The sequence below is a fragment of the Barbus barbus genome (assembly GCF_936440315.1).
Source record: "Barbus barbus genome assembly, chromosome: 16".
NCBI classification, from domain to species: Eukaryota; Metazoa; Chordata; class Actinopteri; order Cypriniformes; family Cyprinidae; genus Barbus; species Barbus barbus.
Genome location: NC_136744.1, coordinates 19544273 through 19567873, shown reverse-complemented (window position 1 = coordinate 19567873; position 23601 = coordinate 19544273). Strand labels below are relative to the sequence as shown.

Genomic DNA, 23601 nt, shown 5'->3' with positions numbered 1-23601 from the left:
GCTGTGACATAGGCTATAAATTAGCATGTTTTTTTTATATTTTATCCAAGGGAATTGTTTTTTAAAAAACCTTTATAGACGACATTTCCCCACTAATCTCATTAACTTTCATTTCAAATTACAATTATAATAATGTGATTGTTATTATCTATACGTTATCAAATTAAATAATTTACACTGAAAAATACAACTACATTAAATTATGAGATTTAAAAAAAATTAAAATTGAATATACAAACAAGAAATGATAATTTTCAACTAAATTAAAACGCGAGTAGGTGCCAGTAGTGAGCGTTTAATGAGCGAGTCATTGAGTTGTTCATTCAAACGATTCGTTCAAACGGCAGATTCATCAGATGTTTATGCGTGGGCTATTGAAACTTTGACTCAACCAATTCGTTCAAAACACTGAATCATTCAGCAATGAATCGGATGGTTGCGTTGAGATGAGCTGTAATGTTATTGTATTTGCTCATTGAACTGTTTATAGAACTATTAAACAGTCGTAATGGTGAAAACGTTAAGTGATGTTGCCAAACTAACTGTATTTTAAATATAAAAACTTTCCATTTTGAATTTTTACCTCATTATGCTGAGGTATTTGATTTCTCATGCGTGAACCTCGCCTCAGCAGCGCAAGCTTGTAACTTACTGTCAATATTTGCATTATATATCCACTATTCACCACTTACTCTAATAAAATCAGAGTAGCCTAATACTTGCGTTTTGGTGTTTACATAGTTATTTTTGGTTAGTGATGTTTTAATCATGTTACTTGTCTGGCATTAATGAACCATTAATGTCTAGCCCTGGATTTAAACTTAAATAACACTTTATGGAGTTGAGCCCAAGGCAGTGTAAAATGTGTGATTGCCCTGGAAAAGTCATGTAGTATTAAGTGTAAATACAGATACAGGAGGAAAATTATTTTTGAATTGAACGTAATTGTAATTTAGACTCCAAGTATAAGCCTGCAACTATCATTAAAATACAAATCGCTCAGTCTAGCGTGGGACCAAATAAACAAGCAGTTAAACTGAATTATCATTTAATCCAATAATATAGAGGGAATGAAGATGAGCACATGATGCACTGGTTCACTCTGAAAGACTGAAAAGTTTTCGACTGATAAGGAAACAAATGCTTCACACAGACAAAGAAAATACAATACACACCCTGAATCAAACCCTGGACTTGGATGTCCCATCTTGAATATGCTCTCTTGCATTACCAGGACTCTGCAACAGTAGTATCAGAATGCTTTTACTCATTGCCATGTCACTTAGACCAATGACATAGGTCTGCTGATTCCCCCCTGAATGGTATTACTGCAGCAAAATCAATGGAAAATTAGCAGCAGACTACACAGGCCTCGCAGATGATTAATGATAGACACCCATCTTAAAAGCAGGGCTGGAAATGCAGTGTGCGTGTCTCCCAATGCTGTCACAGCAGCCAGAAGAGAAGAAACAAAGCTGCCTGCGCTGATCAAGAATTACTTAACAAAAAAAATTAGTGTTAACCCGCTGATGTCTGTATATATAGTTAAGCCCATTCAAATTGATGTTACAAAACAAATTTTCTAATCTTTATTTTGTAGAATAATAAAAATCAAATACTTTATCCCAGTAGAATATGCTAATAAATGACTGAGCATCCATTTTAAGTGTGTTGTTTTTTGTAAAAACATCACTTTGCATATTCATTTGGCCGCATTCAAATACAGATTTATTTTTTACTTCAAAATATTCAATGAGAGATCAAAATGTATACATTTACACTGAAAGACATTTATTTAAAATGTTTCCTATAAAAATACATAAATTAAAAATGTACAATACAGATACAGTTATGGCAAGACAAGGCAGCAGTGACCTCTGTTCATGTAAAGCACTATTACAAAGATTTATAATTTAGGTAATATAAAGTTTTTTTTTTTGCTTTTACAAACTATGGGAGTCACAATTTAACAATCTTAACAACAAGAGTTTTTAACACAAAATGTATTATACACTTGCTGACATTGTAAATGCTTACATAAAAACTGGGCATTATACACTAAACAAATAAGGATTGCATCGACTATCACGTCGTTTCGAACATAAACTGTAACAGAAAAATGCACTTCATTGCAAGGAGATGCATGAGAAATGAAAACAACATTTGGTCTAAAATCAGCTCATAATATCAATCATGTTTGATATCCTTTGAATGGATAGGCTTAAACTAGAAAATCTGAATCTGTGCCCATCAAGCACTATGCGACTTTTTGGGAAATATGTAACCTTGATTGTCCAAAATCTGCAAACTGGCTTTGACTTTCAGCAACTAGTGTCGGCTCCTTCAGACTGTAATGCAGAGCAACATCTGGACAAAAGTTACATAGCCAAGCCTTAATAAACAAAAATAAGAATCTAAACTGTGAGGTTGCTTTGTTATTTCAAAATCTCTATATGTTAAAAGACTGACTGCGCTCCTGTCTTCTTTTCCCTTCAAGCAGAAAAGAGAGGATTGTGCCCAACCGCTGTCTTTTAGAAGGCTCTTTTTGGTTGTACCACCTAAAGTAGGTGGTGGTTCCCATGGAAATGGCATGAAGCTGCTCAACTAGCAACCATCCCACCCAGGTCAGAGAGAGGAAGTTGAGCAGAGTTAGCAGGAGGACCCAGGCCTCTCTTCCTGCCACTAAGCCCCAGTCAGACAGCTGCAAGCCTGAGAGTTTCAGGTAGAGGTAGTACACCGCACAGAGGATGAAGATGAGCTGAGCCATTACCATAGACATGATGAAGAGGATGAAGACGCGGTGGTTGTCCCGTCCCACACATTGATTGAGAAAGAGGCAGTGGTGGTCATAGTCTTGGATGCACATGTCACACAAACGGCAGTGTTTACAGTTGTCCATTTGGATCAGCTAAAAGAAAATAGCTTGTGCAGTTTTGACATTTAAATTTTGATAATAACAATAATAATACATTTAAAACTATATATAGAATTTTTGTACATGGGTATTTAACCATTCAAAATGGTTGGTTCAACTATACAACCCTTTAAAGAAAACATATTTAATGCTGTGAATAAATTAAAGCTGCAGTCTGTAACTTTTTTGTGTAAAAAATGTATATAAGCGAGTACACCATGAATCCATTTTCCAAACTGTGTTTTTGGCTTGTCCTGAATCACTACTGTACACCTTTAATAAGTGTTTATATTCGGACTATTTTAGACTGGTTCGGGTAGGTACCGCTGCGGAGTAGCCCAGTATCTGCGTTATTCGTCATAGACATAAACAGAGAAAAGTAGTTCCGGCTACAATGTTCTTCCGCAGGAAGCACGCAGTTCTGTTTATTAACCGCTAGAGCGCCAAAAGTTACTGCAGCTTTAACTTCATCTCAAAATATGTCAGCAAACAGATTAAATTCCAGTTCTGATTATTATTAGTTAAAATATATATTTTTGGGTTTTTTATTTATTATTATAAAACATTATTTATATGAATGAAAATATTGATTTAATTATTATTTTAACAACAACAAACAACAATAATAATATTGACCATAAAATAATTAAATTCGATTTAACCATTCAAAAATAGTTCCAACCCTCCAAAGAAAACTGTTTTGATCAAGTAAATTGAAAAAATCAGAAAAGAGATTCAGACACAGTGCTGGTCAAATAAGTGCTCACCTCACAGTAAATACAGAATCTGTCCGGGCTCTTTCCAGCTTCTATTAAGTCTCCTATGCTGGAAAACTGGGAATCGGTGTCAGCTTCTTTGAGTTGTCCTGGATTCTGGTTTAAAACTTTCCAAAAAAGTCCAGCGAGCACACAAAAATGGACAAGTGAAAAATTTAAGAGGGTATAAGCTGGCCAAAAACGTGAGCGGTCAAGGAATAATTGACAAAACATCCAAAAGATTTCAACTTTTGAAACAGGTTGATGACATAAGCTATCTGTAAAGGATATTAGGTACAATTTTATAGAGAAAGCAAACTATGGAATGAATTAGGCCCGCAGTCAGTGTTCCCAGGTAAACAGGGTTTGGTATCCTAAAGTCCAAATTAAAAAGATGAAAAAAGGTCATTATGCAATCATCATTCTTTATATTAGCAGTGATAAGCCCTCTATAAGCACAACCCTCTAACCTTTGAAAGCTGCTCAGTCTGTGATATTGAGAAAGAATAACTTTTGCCATACAGGGGAAAAGCACTGCAGAAAAGAGAGCCCCATATTCACCAAGAGCCGCAGCAATAATGAGAACAGCAGCCCCGCTGAGAGACGGTAACAGCAGCATCCAGAAGTACATCACTGCAGAACAGAGCATTTCATGAATTACAGCTGATCAATTGCATTATACAACAAACCCAAAGGAAAAGAAACAGTGATACCATACGAGTCCTTAGGAATCAGATCTTTTGGTCGTTGACTGAAATGCGTCATAACCCTGGAGAGCTGCTGATGTCTACATAAATATTAGAGGAAAAAAGTAGATATAATCTTATTCTGTTAACAATTTAAACTTCTATTGATGTCAAAGTTACAATAATTACACATAGAAAATACAATACTGCATGAATTGTCAGTTGTTGTTTTTTTAAATGTGCCCTACTTAAAACTAAACATTAATTGCAGTGCAGATTAAGTAAAGTATTCTTTGCATTTTCTGGTTTGACCATGTCATTTTTTTAATTCAATGAATTTCCAAAAAAATATACAAATATCTTAGTCTGTGACAAATCCGGGTAATATAAATAAATCGATTAATAAAAATAGAGTCTTTACATTTTCATTGGTTCTCAACAGACCTAAATGTATTCCCTTGATTACAGAGGTCTAGAGGTGTGAGGCCAGTGTGGTTTTTCATGTGTAAAATGTGGAGTCCGGCACTCTTCAACAGTAGCCAGCACACCTCAATCATGCCTTTCTCTGCAGCCACATGAAGTGCTGTCGCCCCCTGGTGGTCAACTGCTTCTGGCGTGCATCTCTGGTTAAAGAGTTAAAGCAAAAGTGGCTGAAAATCAGAAATGCAGCAAAAGGCATGCAAGAACTTAATTTAGATTTGAACTACAATTTAAATTTGAAAACTATGATTTTATTAAATACATATAAATAAACAAAGAAGTAAACTGTTATTTATTTATTATAAAATATTAACTTTAAACCATATTTTAATTTAAGACGATGATGCAGGAAAGCTTATTATTCCAAGTCTCTTTAATGTCTGTCTGAGGGATGCAACACTTAGAGTGTGGGTAAATTGTCAGCAAATTCTCATTTTTGGGTGAACTATTCCTTTAAGGAAAATTTAAACCTTAGGAAGAGATTTAACTAATTAATGGCATTGTTTTGATTATCTCTCTAGGAATAGTAGAAGTGTAAAAGCTGGTTCTGAAAGTAAAAAGAAGAAGAAAGAAATGCATTAAATTTCCAGGCATTCTGCATTCTACTATCAGTGTTTTGGTGTCCATTTTCTCCAGTTGTACCTTGTAAGAGAACTACAAGCAATGCTGTAAAGTAAAGGTGCTTACATTTGCTCTAAGGAGATAGCGGACTACATCAGAATTGCCTGTGGAAGCTGCCAAATGCAGTGGAGTGACCTTATAGTTATCAGCATCTGTGAAACGAAACATACCAGTCTCCCACAAGTACTGCGTGGCAATACTGAGAAAAAAGAAGAAAGAGAGGAGAACATACAACTCTATATTTGAGTATGCAGTACACACCAAAACAAAACTACAATTCTTTTCATTCTAGTGTAACAGGCCCAGTTACTTACACGCTTCCACCACCGACTGCATGATGAAGAGACGTTTTCCCATGCTCATCTACTGTGTGTAAATCTGCACCGTGCTGCATCATTTTGTGCATGATATAAATATTGCCATTTCTGTTAGAATAACACAGTACAGTAAGCCTTCTTCGTGGACACTGGTGTAATGATCTTTCAGGAGAAGCAAAGCTTATGATGGATGTTTTAATTAAATTCACAAACATAAAATGGATGAGGTTTCTTATACCTGCAAGCAAAGTGAAAAGGGGTTTGTCCTGCATCACAGGGAATGTTTGGATCAGCACCGCTGTTCAGCAGAAGCTCAGCCATTGGCCGGTTTCCATGGAGAGCAGCAAAGTGAAGGGCTGTGAAACCTCCCCAACCTGCGAAAATCAGAAAGGTTTACAACAACCACTAACCTTGAAACACAAATATCATGCTACTGGGTTTTTGACTATCCAAAAACATGAGTCGACAATTAACATGGATATAACACACCAGCTATAAGAGTTTATAGTCAATTCAATTTCTTTGCATATTAATTAATAATTTTTTTTCCCTTTTCTTCTTTTTTTTAATTATCTTTTGTAATACCCATTTAGTAAACAAAACCAGTTCCTTAATGACAAATCATCCAGGAAGTGACACCATGTTTTGTGGTATTATTTGGTTTTTGTTTTACTTTTATAACATTCTAGCCAGTCACAATATAGAAATCAATATTATGTTATAATAAACATATTATAAACATTTCAAAGACGTCAAAAAGGTACATACTCATGTAATAACTCAAATTTTCTTGCTGAACAATTAGCCAAGCTCTTTATTTTCATCCTGTTGTCCAATTGTGTAAATAAATTATAATTCATACATTTTAACTAAATCTAGTTAATCAGAAATACTTAAATCACAACTAAAATGTATTTTTATAGAGCTCAGAAGGTTCATTCCCTAATAATCAACAATTACATTTTATGATTATTAATCATAATTTAGTCAACATACCAGTTACTACAGCTTTCAGAGTATTTGTTCTGTGTTGACAATTTCATTGTAGTAACAATAACTAGTATTTGTTTGGGGGGGGGGGGGGGGGGGGGGGGGTACTACATGGTTATGAAGGTGCATTTGTCGAAGGGTAGAACATCTTACAAAGTGTAACAGGTATCGGAAGAAACATGGCTATTGAAACGACACATGCATTAAAACTTATCGCACATCTAAGTTAGGTGTTTTCTTTAATCGAGTGGCCATAAATATATAATAAAGCAAACGATAGGTGGGTGAAAGAATGGAAAAACCCCGCTTACTCGAGGCTCCATTGACCTGAATAGGATCAGGAAGGTTAAAGTGAAATATTGACGAAGGATTAGTACAATCTCTGTCATCATCTGCCACCGTGGATCAATTACAGTCCCCTTTAAAACAAAAGACTCACCTTTTTGTTTCAGAACACCTCGATCCTGCTGTAATAAATGGGAAACTCGATCGATCTCCCCCCGTTGAATCGACTCAAATATACAACTTCCTGAAGCCTGCAGCATTCTGCCACCATGTATTTAAACTCTTGACGAACTGTAAGAAATTCATTATAAAAGCATATCTTAATTATTCTGTTAGACTGGAGCAGCAGAAAAGTCAACGTACACCATAATGTCCTCCGATTAGCAGGCAGTTGATATAAGTGAGCGAATTTGATAATATGTAAATATACTGTTCTGATTGAAGGGAAGCTGCGCCCTCTGGTGGATGGGGTTTATGTTCAACCAATGAACAGAAGGGAGTGGAATAGATAACATTTCCTCTAGCAGGCGCTCGGCGGGCCAAAATCTCAGTCAATCTTATAAAAGATAATCGTTTGAAATACGCAAAAGATTTAAATGCAAAGACTGGTATATGGTATACATATAAAATCTTACCTCAGCAATCTTGAGAGAGAGATGTTTTAATTTTTTTCCTTATGATGCAACCGCAAACGACCGTGATTGGTTCAGCTACACCAGCGCGGAGAAACGTCACAGGTCACCGACAAGGGCTGTATCCGAAATCGCCCCCTATACCCTCATTCACTATTCCCTACATTAGTCCACTCATATAGTTCACTTGAAGGAGTGAATGAAAACGAGTGAGTGAATTCGGACACTGAATGCACCGGAAGAACTGCCGCTTTTGCATAGTTTGCTTCCTGTTAAATAATCATTTGAAACGGGCAGCTCCAATAGTAAGATTGAAGGATTTAACTTGAACTCTGTCACAGAAATTATGTATAAACCCTAATAGTCAATTTACAATTAATTTTTTACCTTTGTTGTATTCCACTGTATTACGCCGTGGACCAGCGCTTCTAAAATCAATGAATGGATATGATTCAGCTGCGGGCGCCATCTTCTGGCGAGATGCGGGAATTGACTCGGCCCGTGACTCTCGCAGTGCATTCTGGGGATTCTCTAGCCGTTGAGTGTACATCGGTTGTACGCTCGTTTTTGCGGTGCATTGTGGGATTGAATGAGTGCACTCGAGAACATCCACTAAGGTTTCGAACACCACTTAAAATGGCCGTCCCCTCAAATAGTGCACTATTTGAGTGTATAGGGGGCGATTTCGGATACAGCCAAGGTCACCGAGTCTGCTACAGATGCCTTGATGAAATTGTATACCTAAATATCGCCACGGAAACTTAAATATTCTTTAAGGAATAAGAAAGGAGCAAAGAAATAATAAATAGGCCCCGCTAATAGAGAATAGTAATTTCTATATATATCAGTGATTATTATAACACATTCTGTCTACTCATTTTTATGTTGTCAACAAGTGTTTTAGCGTCTCACAGTCAATTCCAAAAGCACAAATTAAAATGTGAAGTAAAAACATACTTTTTTAAATAGTAGGCAATTGAGTTCCATTATGCACAAAGTGAAGTTTGAGTATATAAACGGAATGTTTGTACTGACAACAATTTAATAATTTAAGAAAGTCACGTGCGCTCAAAATGGGACACAAAATATCTATTTTTGTCCGACTGTCTGTCCTGCAAGACAATAAGTGTGTATGTGGGTTCATTTATTTATATAAGCTAGCCAAGAACTCGATCTTATTATAAAATAAGGATTAAGGCGCTCGTGACAGTTTGACCTTTTGTGAATTAATTGATGACTTTGCATCGACAGATAAACGCAACATCAAAAAACCAAGCACATTTTTCAGTTTGTTAAATTTGAAAATGATCTAAACATACGAGTCTATCAGATAAATATCAGTTGTGAGTGTTTAATCTATTACTTTGTTTAGTCATGAGATGATTTTCATTGTTCTTATTTTAGAAAGGTTCTTTCTATTTTTAACAGTTTCCATGTTGTCTAGTATATTTATATCTTAAATTACCACATGATGTCACTGTTACTCAACTTCTTACCGCAAGGCATAGACACCATTTACGTTCCCTCAAACTCATTTTTGATTGGTCTATTTTTAATCTCCTTTTTGAAATAATATAACTAAAATCAGACGCAATTAAGTCCTCTTCATTTGATCCTACTTTGTCTATTGAAGCGATGAAAACACACAAGAGCAAGAAAGTCCTCCTTCTCTTTTTTTTCACTAGGAAGTAAGACACATGACCACGGGCAGCTGATGTCATAGTTTCATACTGTGTGCAAAGTTCAGTCAAGCAGATTAGGAGGCATATGGCCACTCACTGAGTGCTGTGACATGGGAAGCCAGGGGAAAACCTTCTGTCCAGCCATACGTCTACGTACACAAGCCTTAGCAAAGACTTGAGATGCCACCCACCAAACAACAGGTATGTGTGGGGTTACAGACTGACTAAACTGGAGTTTTGCCAGGGGTTCATATTAGTTTTGAAAGGACTCAACAGACTCATTTTGACAGCTGTTGTTGTGAGGTTGCGTGCTGTCATAATTCATTTGTATTTCTCATTTGAGTGCATTATAAGCATTTCTGTTGCTTGGAGATTCAACTTCCAGGAGGACAACGCGATAACGATAAAAATAAACAAGGAAGCGATATTTGTTTGCCCTCAAACTAATTTGTTTGTATCAGGTTTAAACATTTCAGCAATAGACAAGCCAACTACTGTAAATACTGATTAAGAGTATTTACCGCGGTCAAAGCTTTTAATAAAATAATGAGATGACATTCATGTACTGTATTTAGGCATTGAGTGAATAAACTGGTGGGAATGTGCAGTGCAAACATGTAATTTCTTCAGGAAACAAGCTCATGTCTTGACATCACAAGATGCCATTAACATATGAACAGCTGACTGTAAATTGCAGGAAAACCCTCCAACTTACTGCTGTCTTTTGGTAACAGAAAGAAAGGAGTTGCAGATTTGCTTTTTAGTGAAAGTTTATTAGCAGACGCTTCAGTTTCAATGTTTATACTGTACATTCCTTTGTTGCAACTTTTTTTTTAAATGTTTTTTTGCTAGAGTGTTTAATCAGAACAATGTCTCAGGTGTTTCACCTAAAATTATCCCGTTATAATTTTTTTGTTTATTTTTTAAGGAGCCAGCTGGAGAAATGGACAGAATCAATAAGGAGAATGGGGAACTTAGTGTGTCAGGGGAGAGTTCAGAGAGCATAGAAGTGAAAACTACCCAAATCCAAAGTGAGATTAATGGGGACCTGAAAGCACATGAGGATCCAGTGGTGCTTCTGAAAGATCAGCTAACTCAGCTGAGTACTATAAGCCAACGGTCACCAGAACAAAGAGATCTAGAGCTCAACCAACTTCTGCTTCTGTTCATCCAGGTACAGAAAATCAGTTAGAAGAGTGGAGGAAAACTGATTATTCAGTTGATCAAACAGTATCTTTCAAATATGATTAATTACATACAATATATTTAGTTTATATACAAATATATATACATATATTTTACAAACACACACACACACACACACTACTGGTCAAATGTTTGGGGCTGGTAAGATTTTTTTAAAATATTTTTTAAAATCCCAATGCTTTTTTATTCGATCATATATAACACATTAAAATAGTAATTTCAATAGTAATAAATTTGAACGTAATAATTTATTCCTGTGGTGGCAAAACTGAATCATTCTAATATGCCGATTTGTTGCTCAAGAAACATTTCTTATTATCAAAGTTTAAAATAATCGTAATATTTAATATTTTTGTGGAAACTGTGAGACATTTTTTCAGTATTGAAAATTATACAGCATTCTTTGATGAACAGAAAGAACAGCATTTAATTGAAATATAATTTTTCAAGACTTTACTTTTGCCACCCTGAAGCATTGAATGGTAGTGTATATTTAAACACTTGATTTATAATGTATTTTGGTCATATAAAGTCTTGAGATCTAATCTCTTTAAGAACTTTCATTTTAGAATATATTAGCTGCCCATGAGTTTTTGGATAAAATTTTTGCCCCAGAAGCAGACTGCATCATACTGACACAGATTAAACTAAAATCTTGCATTTCCTGTTTAAATTCCAGCAGTGATTTGTCACTACGTATAAGTTGGTCTAGTTTGCTGCTGTATTGACAAACACTCATGAACACTCACTACTGAAATGCAATCACGCTCACAGGCTTAGTGTGTGTGCATGTGGGGGTTTACACACGTGTGACTCGTTGACTTACAACTCCTGGATTCTTACTGGGATTTAACCAACCATAGAGTAAGGAAGACACCATATCCACTTGGAAAGTCACACAGAAGTAGGAATTGAAGTTGGGAATGTTGACATATTTACACAGCTTCGTAGGGATTTAAATTATAATTAATTAGGGAAATGAAACTTGTGTTGCTATGAAAATATTTATTGTTGGAAGTTCACTTCTGGTTAGCTGTTTTTGTTTCTTCCTTGTGATAAGTGCTGATTATACTATCCGTTCCCTATTATCATGATTGCCTTTGTGAGAAACATGTCATAGACATATCAAACCTTATTTATTGTGCTCATGTTTAAATAACAGAAATAATTATTCCACTTACTCTTTATAAGGTTTCAGAGAGCAGCAGTGTCCTTGATGATCTGGACCTCCAGGGCTTGGCGCTGCAGGTTGGAGAAGTTCTTGTCTGTCACATACAGCAGAGAGTGGCAGAAAAGCCTGCAGGTACCCAAAAATAACATTCACAAAGGTGTAGTTGGCAGTGACATTGGTGAGGCCACTAAAGGCCACACAAAAATCTAACTGAGAGGTTCTGTTGGTGTTTGAAGGGAAGTTTCTCACTTCTTTATTTCGCAAACATGTGGCAAAATAAGTTCCATGATAATGTTGACCAACCTTGCTATTGCCTGTGTGATGCATTTGTTTTCATTTCTTATTATGGTGTTTAGATTAAATTATTATTCAAAATGGATGTTGGTGTTGAAGGAACCGAAAACCTTACTTATCTATTGTGTGCTGATCTAAGATCAAATGGTTTTAATCATTCTGTCTGTTGCTTTTATGGCTTTGTTTAAAATAGAGGAAGCCCGATATGAATTGGAGCAGTTGTTTCAGAGGTCAGAGGTCAGAAGCAACCAAGGATGGCTTCTGCTCAAATCAATCTCTCTTTTGTCTAACAGAGACTCTGTAAGTTTTACTATTAAACCTATATTATATTTATGCAGTCAGCTCCATAATTACATTGCTATTGTTTTAGTAATAACTACACATTTTTTCAAATTTAGTTAAAGAGCCTTTCTGTTGCTCATGATTATTTACTCATGATTGCTGAATAAAAATGATTCCATTCAGTATAAAATGTAACAAGTAATAATTATTTTCTCCTAGAAAATGTAATTTTCTTGCTATGGTTTTATTACAAAATTCAGTGTTCAGATGCCTACAGTAGACCTGTCATTGAATGCATTCCTCTGTTTGACAGAGAAAAATCCCATCTAGTCATGTTTTGACCAGAAGTTCTTGTGTTCTTTAACAGGAGGTTGACGTTATGATCAAGACAGGTCTTCCGGCATCGTTTGTGAAGTGTCTGTACCTGTTTGTAGCCTTGCCTCCCCGAAAAGAGAGCTTTGTCTCTCGCAATGATGTCGAAGATGAAGTCAAATGCTTTTTTCAGGATACTCTTACTCAGGTTTTTACATTTTGACATGTTTTGTTTTATATTATGAATCAGTTACACCACAAATGCTCAGCTTGTGCATCAAAATGGGATAATGTTTCCCCATTAGCACTTCCAGTTTCAGAAGCAAACTTGCAAAAAAATGATTTAGTTCTTACAGTGGATGACCATTTATACAACGTTTGCATGCATATCTAAAACATTTAATGCATTGGTGTCAAACTAAGAGAAATATGTCTCTTTAAAACTTCATCTCTGCTCAGGTGATCTTGCAGCTGTGCAGACATGTGCGTTTCGTGGAGGTTCTGCTGGAGACCCAGGAACTTTCAAGCGTGATCATTTCTCTCACCCTACTGTGGGATCAGTGCAGCCCCTCATGGAGACAGCAGGCGTCTCGTGTGCTCAGAGCAGTGTCTGCTGCACAAGCTCACAACACTGTACCTGCACTGCAAGGTCAACAACTACACACACAAGCTCCAGCCCATTCTTTGTCCAAATAAATGTATCTTATGATAGCGTTCTTATCAGATCTTATTTTTTTTCATAATGAATGGTTTAAAATGATTCACAATTAGTTTATTGAACAAATACACTGAACAAAATTATAAACACAACACTATTGTTTTTGCCCCCATTTTTCATGAGCTGAACTCAAAGATCTAAGACTTCAAAGATCTTTTCTATGTACACAAAAGGCCTATTTCTCTCAAATATTGTTCACAAATCTGTCTAAATCTGTGTTAGTGAGCATTTCTCCTTTGCCGAGCTAATCCATCCACCGCACATGTGTGGCATATCAAGATGCTGATTAGACAGCATGATTATTACACAGGTGTGCCTTAGGCTGGCCACAATAAAAGGCCACTCTAAAAAGTGCAGTTTTATCACACAGCACAATGCCACAGATGTTGCAAGTTTTGAGGGAGCGTGCAATTGGCATGCTGACTGCAGGAATGTCCACCAGAGCTGTTGCCCGTGAATTGAATGTTTATTTCTCTACCATAAGCCGTCTCCAAAGGTGTGTCAGAGAATTTGGCAGTATATCCAACCGGCCTCACAACCGCAGACCACGTGTAACCACACCAGCCCAGGACCTCCACATCCAGCATCTTCTCCTTCAACATCGTCTGAGACCAGCCACCCGGACAGCTGCTGCAACAGTCGGTTTACATAACCAAAGAATTTCTGCACAAACTGTCAGAAACCGTCTCAGGGCAGCTCATCTGCATGCTCGTCGTCCTCATCGGGGTCTCGACCTGACTGCAGTTCGTCGTCGTAACCGACTTGTGTGGGCAAATGCTCACATTCGATGGCGTCTGGCACTTTGGAGAGGTGTTCTCTTCACGGATGAATCCCGGTTTTCACTGTACAGGGCAGATGGCAGACAGCGTGTATGGCGTCATGTGGGTGAGTGGTTTGCTGATGTCAATGTTGTGGATCGAGTGGCCCATGGTGGCGGTGGGGTTATGGTATGGGCAGGCGTATGTTATGGACAACAAACACAGGTGCATTTTATTGATGGCATTTTGAATGCACAGAGATACTGTGACGAGATCCTGAGGCCCATTGTTGCGCCATTCATCCACAACCATCACCTCATGTTGCAGCATGATAATGTACGGCCCCATGTTGCAAGGATCTGTACACAATTCCTGGAAGCTGAAAACATCCCAGTTCTTGCATTGCCAGCATACTCACCGGACATGCCACCCACTGAGCATGTTTGGGATGCTCTGGATCGGCGATAGCGTGTTCCAGTTCCTGCCAATATCCAGCAACTTCGCACAGCCATTGAAGAGGAGTGGACCAACATTCCACAGGCCACAATCAACAACCTGATCAGATGTGTTGCATTGCGTGAGGCAAATGGTGGTCACACCAGATACTGACTGGTTTTCAGATACCCCTGGAGCCCCCCCCCCCCCCCAATACAGTAAAAAAAGCACATTTTAGAGTGGCCTTTTATTGTAGCCAGCCTAAGGCACACCTGTGCAATAATCATGCTGTCTAATCAGCATCTTGATATGCAACACCTGTGAGGTGGATGGATTATCTCGGCAAAGGAGAAGCACTCACTAACACAGATTTAGACAGATTTGTGAACAATATTTGAGAGAAATAGGCCTTTTGTGTACATGGAAAAAGTCTTAGATCTTTGAGTTCAGCTCATGAAAAATGGGGGCAAAAACAAAAGTGTTGCGTTTATAATTTTGTTCAGTGTACATTGGTGTAATAAGTGTATCATAAGTAATATCTAATTTTTCAACAACAAAATTATTATATTTTGGATAAATATAGATATAGGCACTGTAAGCACATCGTCAGATGACAATGATTCTGGTTTACTTTCACATGATGCTTATTTGAATTACCTAGTTGTTCCAATCCTGATTACATAACATTTGTTTTATTTACTGAAAATCTTCATTAGGTCTAGGCAGGGCTTCAGTTAGAAAATCAAGTCAGAAAGTTTGACTGGGGACATCTTGTCTTGAAGCCAGAGACAGGAAGAACAAATCTGCAGAGTGCAGACTAATTTAGGGAGACTTAGTTCCTCTATTGTTGGTGATGTTTATTTGAAATGTTAGTATATACTTCAGGTACTTACTACTACAAGTGTATTACTATTTACACTTATTTTGGTGTTTTGTTTTCTTTAGCTAGTAACTGCATGAAGATCTGCATCCAGAACATGCATAAGATCAGCGAGAACATCCCTGGTCATGTTCTGTCTGAGGTGGCAGTGAGTGTTTTCAGCTTTGTGAAGGACTCTTATGCCGTCAACCCTGCTCTTTTTGAAGAATTTGAGAACAATGATGGCTATGACATCTTTCAGGCCATCTTGTTACGGTAAATTCATGATTTGGGGGGGGTGTTAAATATGATAGGGGACTCTCACTAAATATTGCAGATGTGAAAGGCACACAACTGAAGACTAAATGTCGTTGATGCATTAACAAGTAGGTGGACCACCACCTTCAGAAAAAGCATTTGCTTACTTCATTCTTAGGTACTTTCCTTTCTGTAACTATCTTTCTTCCTCTCAGTCTCAGCTCCTTCCTCCTGCAAGTTTCTTTTTGAATGCTGCAGAATTCAATAATTAAAGAGCTCGTAATGAGATCAGCAGTAAATTGAGCTCAATCACATTACTGATCATGCCAGCTCTCTGCGTTTCCTCGCAGCAAGGGTCACTGCAGGACAAGACTGCCCTCACTGAACAATGGGTCTCATTCACTAAGTGTGCGTACGCTCTTATTTGTTCGTAAAACCTGTGTGAAAACATTATTTTGTTCATACTTATATCTACCAGAAAATATCATATTAAAAATTCTTCTGCGTCACATACTGTAAGCAAGATTGCTTAGTGAATGAGGCCACTGTTATTCAAAGTTGAGGACGGTAAGACGTTTTGAAAAGAAATCTCTTATGCTCACCAAGGCTGCATTTATTTGATCAAAAATACAGTAAATAAATTGTGAAATATTGTTTCCATTTAAAACAAATTTTCTATTTTAATATATTTAAAAAAAAAATAATTCCGTGATGGCAAAGCTGATTTTTCAGCAGCCATTACTCTAGTCTTCAGTGTCACACGATCCTTCAGAAATCATTCTAATATGCTGATTTGGTGCATTTCTAATTATTGTCAATGTGCTGTTTAATAATTTTGTAGAAACATGATGCATTTTTTTTAGGATTTTTATATAAAGTTCAAGAGAACAACATTTATTTGAAATGTAATTTTTTTTATAACATTTTAAATATATTTACTGTCACTTTTGATCAGTTTAATAGGTCCTTGTTAAGTAAAAGTGTTCTCTTTTGTTTTTTTCAAAACAATTGTACCGACCCTAAACATTTAAACAGTAGTGTTCATTCATACTGTGTTTACTTGGGAAGGACATATTGACATATTTTTGACCTTCTGCAGCTGCGAGGAGGAAGTGACAGAAGAGCACTTCCTAGCCGTTCAAGACCTTCTAGGCCTCATCGCGTCATTCACGCTTTTTGGCAAGGCTGAGCTGAAGGTCGCCATATGTGTGAACAAGCCCCAACCACCAGGCTTTAGGTTCGACCCCACCCTGACTAACGGTAAGCCGCCATGACAGACAGTGAGTGCCACTCTGCATCTCTGCTTCATCACCTCATGGTAACGCCACAGAAAAGGCAATTATGTCCAGGATGATGAAGTGTAGCTCTCCTCACTAACCCAGTTAAGCCACCCTGCATCCATTCTCCTCATCCATACAGTAATTCTCCATTCATCACCACCAGAGCACCTCACTCCTGAGAGAGAAAAACAGCCCCTTTTTTAACCTTTATTTCATTTGGCTTTGATGTGATTTTAATTATGGGTGAAATTCAATCTTATTACCCTCTGCAGCTATATTTATTTGCCATAAACATCAGCTCACCTTTTTCCAAAGAGCCAATCAGTCTTTTTCACATGTTCATGCATTTTAATGTTGATATATTCTAAATGTGTTTTAACTTCTTTAATGCATGCCATTTCACACACAGCAAGAATAAGTGTGATACATAAGTGTGACACTTGATGCAGTTACTCATTGATGTATAAATAATGCACCAATAATGCTGCTGTCTCACTATATACTTTTAGGAATGGCATTACAAATTGTTATACATATAAACTACAAATTATATATTTACTGTATAGTATACACAAAGTCAATGAATATAAGGTTATACTACTCAAACATGCTGCAAAGTTCTTTTGGGCCAGTCATGTTAATTACATCTCAAATCAGTATTTATCAAGATCATTTGTGGAGCTGCTATTTATATTATTTTATTTTATTTCATTTTATTGTTTTAAATTTTATTCACTTTCTTCACTGTACATTCAGTTTTTTTGACTAGAACATCTGTAAATAAATGCTTAACTAGTTGCTTATTTTTCCCTTACTTTCTACATGCCTGACTTCCTTTATATCTTCAGGTTCGCCAGTGAAGAACCTTACAGCCTTCAAAATCATCCAGTCCTCCTTCTTGCGGTCAGGCAACACAGTGATCTGCGGCCAAATCCTACGCACAATCCAGATGATATGGTCTTGGGAAAAGGCTAACTTCTTCCTGCTGGAGTGGTCTCTGCAGTCTCTGGCTCAGCTGGCTGATTGTGTGTGGCAGAAATCACCACCTGTTCACCTCATTTTCTTCGAACTGCTTGAGACCATCATCCTCCAGCTCTCCTACATCCCACACGAGACAATCAGAAAGGTCCAAGCTGTGTTGAAGCAGGGTTGTTCGGAGGCCTTCAACGTCGCAGCTCTGGACTGCTTCTACAGGCTCATCATGCACAGCGGATTGCTGTCTGAAGTCCTTAGTGAAGGAGGACTGATGGAACAACTGTTGTATGAGCTTAAACGAAGGGCAAAGATAATCAGAAAGGCTGGTGTTGCTGGTAAGTCTTTTGGTTTTCTCTGTAAACAAGAAAATTTGAAATACAGATGCCTGATCCTGATCTGAGATCTTATTTATTGACAGTGAATGAAGATGAGGAGACTGCTGACAACTATAAGAGGAAGTTAACCACCAACATTTTAAATGTGGTTGCAGCCCTGGCCTTTCAGTCAGTCAGAAACACTGGTTAGTTGAAGTAATTTTCTTTATAACAAGTATTTTGCACTGTAAAAAAAAATCAAAGTTATAAATAAAGAAAAGTGTATTGGAGTATCTTTTACAATTTTCTTTTTTTTGTATATTTAATTTAATGTGTTACTTGCCATTTCTTTGTGAAATGTAGAGTGACATTTTTTTTGTGTTCAGGACATAATTAAAATAAACTAAAATAAAGTTAAAAACTATAAAAATTAAAATAGGGAGATCATTTTTAGAATAAATAAATAACTTTATAATAAATGTAAAACATATATGGCAAATATGTACAAATTGAGGTAAGGAGAAACCACAGTACATTCAAAGTCATTATACTGTATCTGATCATTCTCTTTGATTTAATAGTGTTCATCAGGGACTTAGGGATGATTCCCTATGTGAAGATCTTTCTGGATGTTGAGCAGTTCCGCAGTCCTGCTCTGTGCATCCTGGAGCAGCTGTCGGAGGTCAATCCCGAGGAATACATGAGCACTGCCATCGGAGCCCTCTGCTCCTCCATTGAGAGCGAGATCAGACTCAAACAGGATCTCTTACAGGTATTTATTCCTTTGCTGCTTTTTAATTTTGGCTAATCCACATGCTTAGTCACATATGCCTGCTGAAAGGGTGGTTTTCCATATGTATTTATGACTTCCTGGTTTTTCCTGATTTCTTACGCATGTAAATACATTGCAATACAAATCACAGTTTATTCCAAAGCATGATTGGATTATAGCTGAGAGGACTCCCACTAAAACTAAACTGAGCTCAGCTATCATGTACCTGTCTGTAAATTCAGCTTCCATTCCTAATTCTAACATATTATAACATGGTTAAAGCATAATGAGCCGGTGAATTTATTATATCAGCTTTTGGGAGCCTGATTCCATTATAGCCAAATTCAGATTGATTTGCTAATATACTGTTAGCTGTTAACTCAAGCTTCATTTGATTAAGCTTGCAGCCTTGTGGTGCGACACACACAAAATTATGAGAAATATCAGATCAGAGAATGTGAGAGAAATCCAGTTATGCATAACTATGTTATTCAGTTACTGTACATGTCCATTTTTTAGATTCAAGAGCAGGAATACTAACCTGCAGACCATTAAAGTGTAACTGGGTTAAGGCTGCTGACAATTGGATTCACCCTGACCATTCTGTGAAATGTGTCAAAGCCATTCTGATTACTTCTATTGGTCCTAATTAGGTTTGGGCTTCATTTTGTGACGCATTAGCTCTTTGATGTATTAGCATGGTAGATTTAATAAGGGTTAATTCATTTTGTGCTAGGCTCTTCGATATAGGAGACCCCTCCTGTTTCCCTTTTCGTAGTGATGCATTATATCCGAACAGATATTCTGAAAACATCCTGGGTATAGGCATAGTAAAACCTAGTAACTAATTCCAGTAATATTGTTGATTGAAAAACATCTGAAGTACACTGCTGTCGAGACGTTTGAGGTCTATAAGACATGTTTTTTAAATTTAATTTAATACTTTTATTCCGCAAGTATTAAATTGATCAAAGTAACATTAAAGACATTTATGATGTTGCAAACGATTTTATTTTAAATAAACGCTGTTCTTTTGAACTTTACATTCATCAAAGTATCCTAAAATAGTATCATGGTTTCAACAAGAGTATTATATTTTCAACATTGATAATATAAAGAAATGTTACCTAAGCAGTAAATCAGCATATTAGAATGATTTCTGAAGGATCATGGGACACTGAAAACTGTAGTAATGCCTGCTGAAAATTAAGCCTTCACAGAAATAAATTACATTTAAAATAGAAAAGTTTGTTTAAATTGTAATAATATTTCACAATTACCATGTTTTTGATCAAATAAATACAGCCTTAGTGATCATAAGAGACTTAAAAAAAAAACCTTACCAACCCCAGTAGTGTACTTGTAATAATCCCTTGTACCTTGCCTTTGGACAGTCTATCATGAAAGTTCTGGAAAACCCAAACAGCTGGAATGCCTTCCGCACTTCTGGAGGCTTTACTGGCCTGCTCTCCATTGTCGTGGACATGGAAGGATCTCTGCTGGAGGCACCAATGGGACCGTGGGCCTCATTGAGCCGCCAGAGCCTTGTTGAGCTGCTGCACCTCACCCTACACACCCTCGCACTTGCTGTGCACGTGCACCCCGTCAACGCCCACTTTTTCCACACGACAGGAGTCTGCGAGAAGCTGGGTGATGCCATGCTGCAGCTGGGCTGTTTCCAGAGAGGTGTCCCTATGGAAACAGACAAAGAAAGCTCAGACTTCAGGACTTTCCAACAGTTTGTGGAGGTGGCGGAGAGGCCAGAACCTCAGTTGCCACCACCTTTAGGAGACTGTGTTAAACTTCTGGGATTCCTGGAGCAATTTGCTACCGGTGTGAGCTTGGCTGCAGATCCATGCACAGGATTGCAGGATAATAATGAGGCTGGTGAAAGTCAGAGGACACTGGAGCCATCCAATGAGGATGAGGCGTTAAATCACATTAGGGCCGCAAGTGTCTCGTTTGTGTCATCAGATTCTGGGAGGTAGGTACTCTTAATCAAATGTATATATTTATAGATGTTAGATTGCTGTCTGTTTTTGTTTCGTTTTGTTTTTAGTTTTGTTTGGACAATTACATATAAATAATTCCAAAAAAACTGCACAGCATGATAGTTATTTGATATAGATGTCTAGACCTGAAAAGTCAGTAAATCAATACTGGGACAGTTTCTGCTTCGCTTTTTCTGTCTATGATTGTTAAACATGTCATTGTTTATTCAGGGCTTACTATGACCTCACCATTCTTCATCCTGGAGCTGTTAAGCTGATCATGATTCTTCTGCCTAGTATTTACTGTTCCAGTGACCCTTGTGTAAGTAAAACCACAATCATGTTCATATCTTGTACATAATTTGTATTTGGTGTAATGACTAAGAGGCAATAATGGCCTTGGATTAAATGAACAAATAAACAGCATAGACATGTCCACTTCATAATGCAGTTCATAATGTCAGTCCAGCAAAATGTGCACTAACGTACAAAAGTTTGGCCTCAGTAAGATTTTAAAAAGTTTTTATTATTCCAATTACATATATCAATTTAAAAGAGCCGTTTTCTATTTTAATTTTTCTATTTTATTCTAATTTTGATCCTTCAGAAATCATTCTGATATGCTAATTTTGTGCTTAAGAAACATTTCTTATTATTATCAGTGTTAAAAACAGTTCTCAGGATTCTATCTTTAATAAATAGGAAGTTCAAAAGAATGGGGTTTTATTCATAGAAATCCTTGTACCATTATTGTCTTTACTGTAACTTTTGATCACTTTAATGCATCCTTGCTGATTAAAGGTATTATTTTCTTCTAAAAAATATTTACTGAACCAAAACTTATGTTTGTTAGATATATGTTTGTTTCTGAGCATATACTACAATAATTGCAAACATTCTTTCCTTTAGTTGTCTGAAGAGCTACAGCTGGCTGTGGCTCATCATGTGCAGACTCTGGTGAAGTCAGAAAGAAACAGGCAGATCATGTGTGAGTTTGGTCTGCTGTCCACATTGCTGACTCACTGCAAACATATCCTCATCGACAATTCCCATTCGCTACATCTGCCCATAGTACGGATCCTTGAGAAACTTGCATCTCAGTCCATAGATCACAAGTGCCTCAGGTCAGCATAAGCAGATGCTCACGCATTCCTCGTGACAAATGTTGAATACATGACACGATGAATGTAGGTTTACATATTGTGGTTGTCATTACATTAGTGTGCTTTATCTTAGGCGCTTCCTGTGTCTTGGGGATCCTTTGATGTGCAGTGGAGAAAATCGGTTTTCTGTCTCTTGTGAAGAGGCCAACAACACAAGTACAGTTCCTCCGAGTCCTCACAGACTTCCTTTTTGGATTACTTCCTGTTTCATTAAAAAAACAAATTATCATATTGTTACATCTTTTGATTGAAGAGACTTTAGATTGTCATAATTTTCTGTTATCTATTGCAGACCAGACAAAAGACTCTGAAGAAGATAACAGGAAATCCTTTAAAAAGGCAATGAAAAGAAGTTTCAGTCTACTGAAAACATCTTCAGACAGTGGGACGGTAGTTCCTCTTCATAGAATCATAAGTCTTGTCTCCATCACATCGCCACGGAGCTTTCAGCCACACAAAGTCTCCATTTCCCCTTCATTTGTAGAGTTTGACATGACAGACAGTGGCTATGGGTATGTGTTTGCAGATATCCTCAGAAATTAATCGGTTTACAGCAATACAGATTTGTGTCCTTTAAAACAGTGGTTGTCAACCAGGGTAAAAGGGTCAAAGGGCCAAAGGGCCACCGGGGCCTGCAAACTTGACAATACAGTGAAAACACATGATGCCTTCAGATTATTTAAATGAATAACAATTGATATTCATATTATTTTAATGATATTTAATATTCCAATACATCAATTATATATAAGTTAAAGGAATAGATCACCCAAAAATGAAAATTCTGTCATCATTTACTCACCCTCAAGTAGTTCCAAACCTGTATGAATGTCTTTGTTCTGCTGAACACAAAGGAAGATATTTTGAAGAATGTGGGAAACAGCAGTTCTGGGGCACCGCTGACTTCCATAGTATTTTTTTTTTCTTCCTACTATGGAAGTCAGTGGTGCCCCAAAACAGCCTGGTTACAAACTTTCTTCAAAATATCTTCCTTTGTATTTGGCAGAACAAAGACATTCATACAGGTTTGGAACTACTTGAGGGTGAGTAAATGATGAAAGAATTTTCATTTTTCATTGACACTAAGTTTCTGTTAATAGAAATTTTCTTTGAATATTATGTTGGGCAATGGGGGCCTTTGAATCAAAAAGTTGAGAACCAATGTTTTAGGGACTTTTATATACAAATACAATTATTGAACATAGTGGTGAATTAAACAGGAAAAAAAGAAAAGTTGAATGGCACAAGTTTTGGACCAGATGTTAAATTTACCATATCATTGCTAAATGTAAGATGAGACTGGAAGTAGAGTTACTGATATATTAATTAAACCTTATAATTCTAAATGTCATATAACCATTTTGTCTCCACAGATGTCTGTTTCTGCCATCCCTTGCCACAGTAAAAGGTGTCAATGCAGATTTTATCTCTACAGGAGGCTTGGGCACTGG

The 23601-nt window shown here is 37.0% G+C and overlaps 2 protein-coding genes across 6 annotated transcripts in view; one reads left to right on the top strand and one right to left on the bottom strand.

Annotated features, from left to right (window-relative positions):
- Positions 1-1771: 1771 nt before the first annotated feature.
- LOC306882703 (uncharacterized protein) lies at positions 1772-7499 on the bottom strand. Of its 2 annotated transcripts, XM_079437537.1 has the most exons (11): positions 7412-7499; positions 7203-7339; positions 6012-6147; positions 5771-5881; positions 5523-5655; positions 4800-4978; positions 4383-4456; positions 4140-4302; positions 3961-4043; positions 3682-3872; positions 1772-2908 (listed from the first exon to the last, which is right to left on the bottom strand). In XM_079437537.1, exons 2-11 carry the CDS (start codon positions 7306-7308, stop codon positions 2450-2452), a joined length of 1635 nt encoding a protein of 544 aa, XP_079293663.1. In that variant the 5' UTR covers positions 7309-7339; positions 7412-7499; the 3' UTR covers positions 1772-2449. The 2 variants fall into 2 exon arrangements, with proteins under 2 accessions (XP_079293663.1, XP_079293662.1); XM_079437536.1 differs by having other exon boundaries at positions 1778-2908; positions 7203-7499.
- A 1954-nt stretch (positions 7500-9453) lies between these two features.
- LOC306882843 (WD repeat- and FYVE domain-containing protein 4-like) overlaps positions 9454-23601 on the top strand; it is a 46806-nt gene continuing 32658 nt past the window's right edge. For all 4 annotated transcript variants that reach the window (XR_013785300.1, XM_079437790.1, XM_079437789.1 and 1 more), the window contains exons 1-17: positions 9454-9563; positions 10291-10536; positions 11760-11871; positions 12227-12333; positions 12683-12835; positions 13087-13276; positions 15484-15673; positions 16755-16915; positions 17784-18245; positions 18329-18430; positions 18806-18996; positions 20391-20980; positions 21219-21309; positions 21897-22111; positions 22224-22306; positions 22443-22662; positions 23524-23600. Coding sequence is in view for 3 of the 4 variants with exons in the window: in XM_079437790.1 (XP_079293916.1) it covers positions 9543-9563; positions 10291-10536; positions 11760-11871; positions 12227-12333; positions 12683-12835; positions 13087-13276; positions 15484-15673; positions 16755-16915; positions 17784-18245; positions 18329-18430; positions 18806-18996; positions 20391-20980; positions 21219-21309; positions 21897-22111; positions 22224-22306; positions 22443-22662; positions 23524-23600 (3211 nt within the window). In the remaining variant the exon portion in view is untranslated. The remainder of the gene's footprint in view (positions 9564-10290; positions 10537-11759; positions 11872-12226; positions 12334-12682; positions 12836-13086; positions 13277-15483; positions 15674-16754; positions 16916-17783; positions 18246-18328; positions 18431-18805; positions 18997-20390; positions 20981-21218; positions 21310-21896; positions 22112-22223; positions 22307-22442; positions 22663-23523; position 23601) is intronic.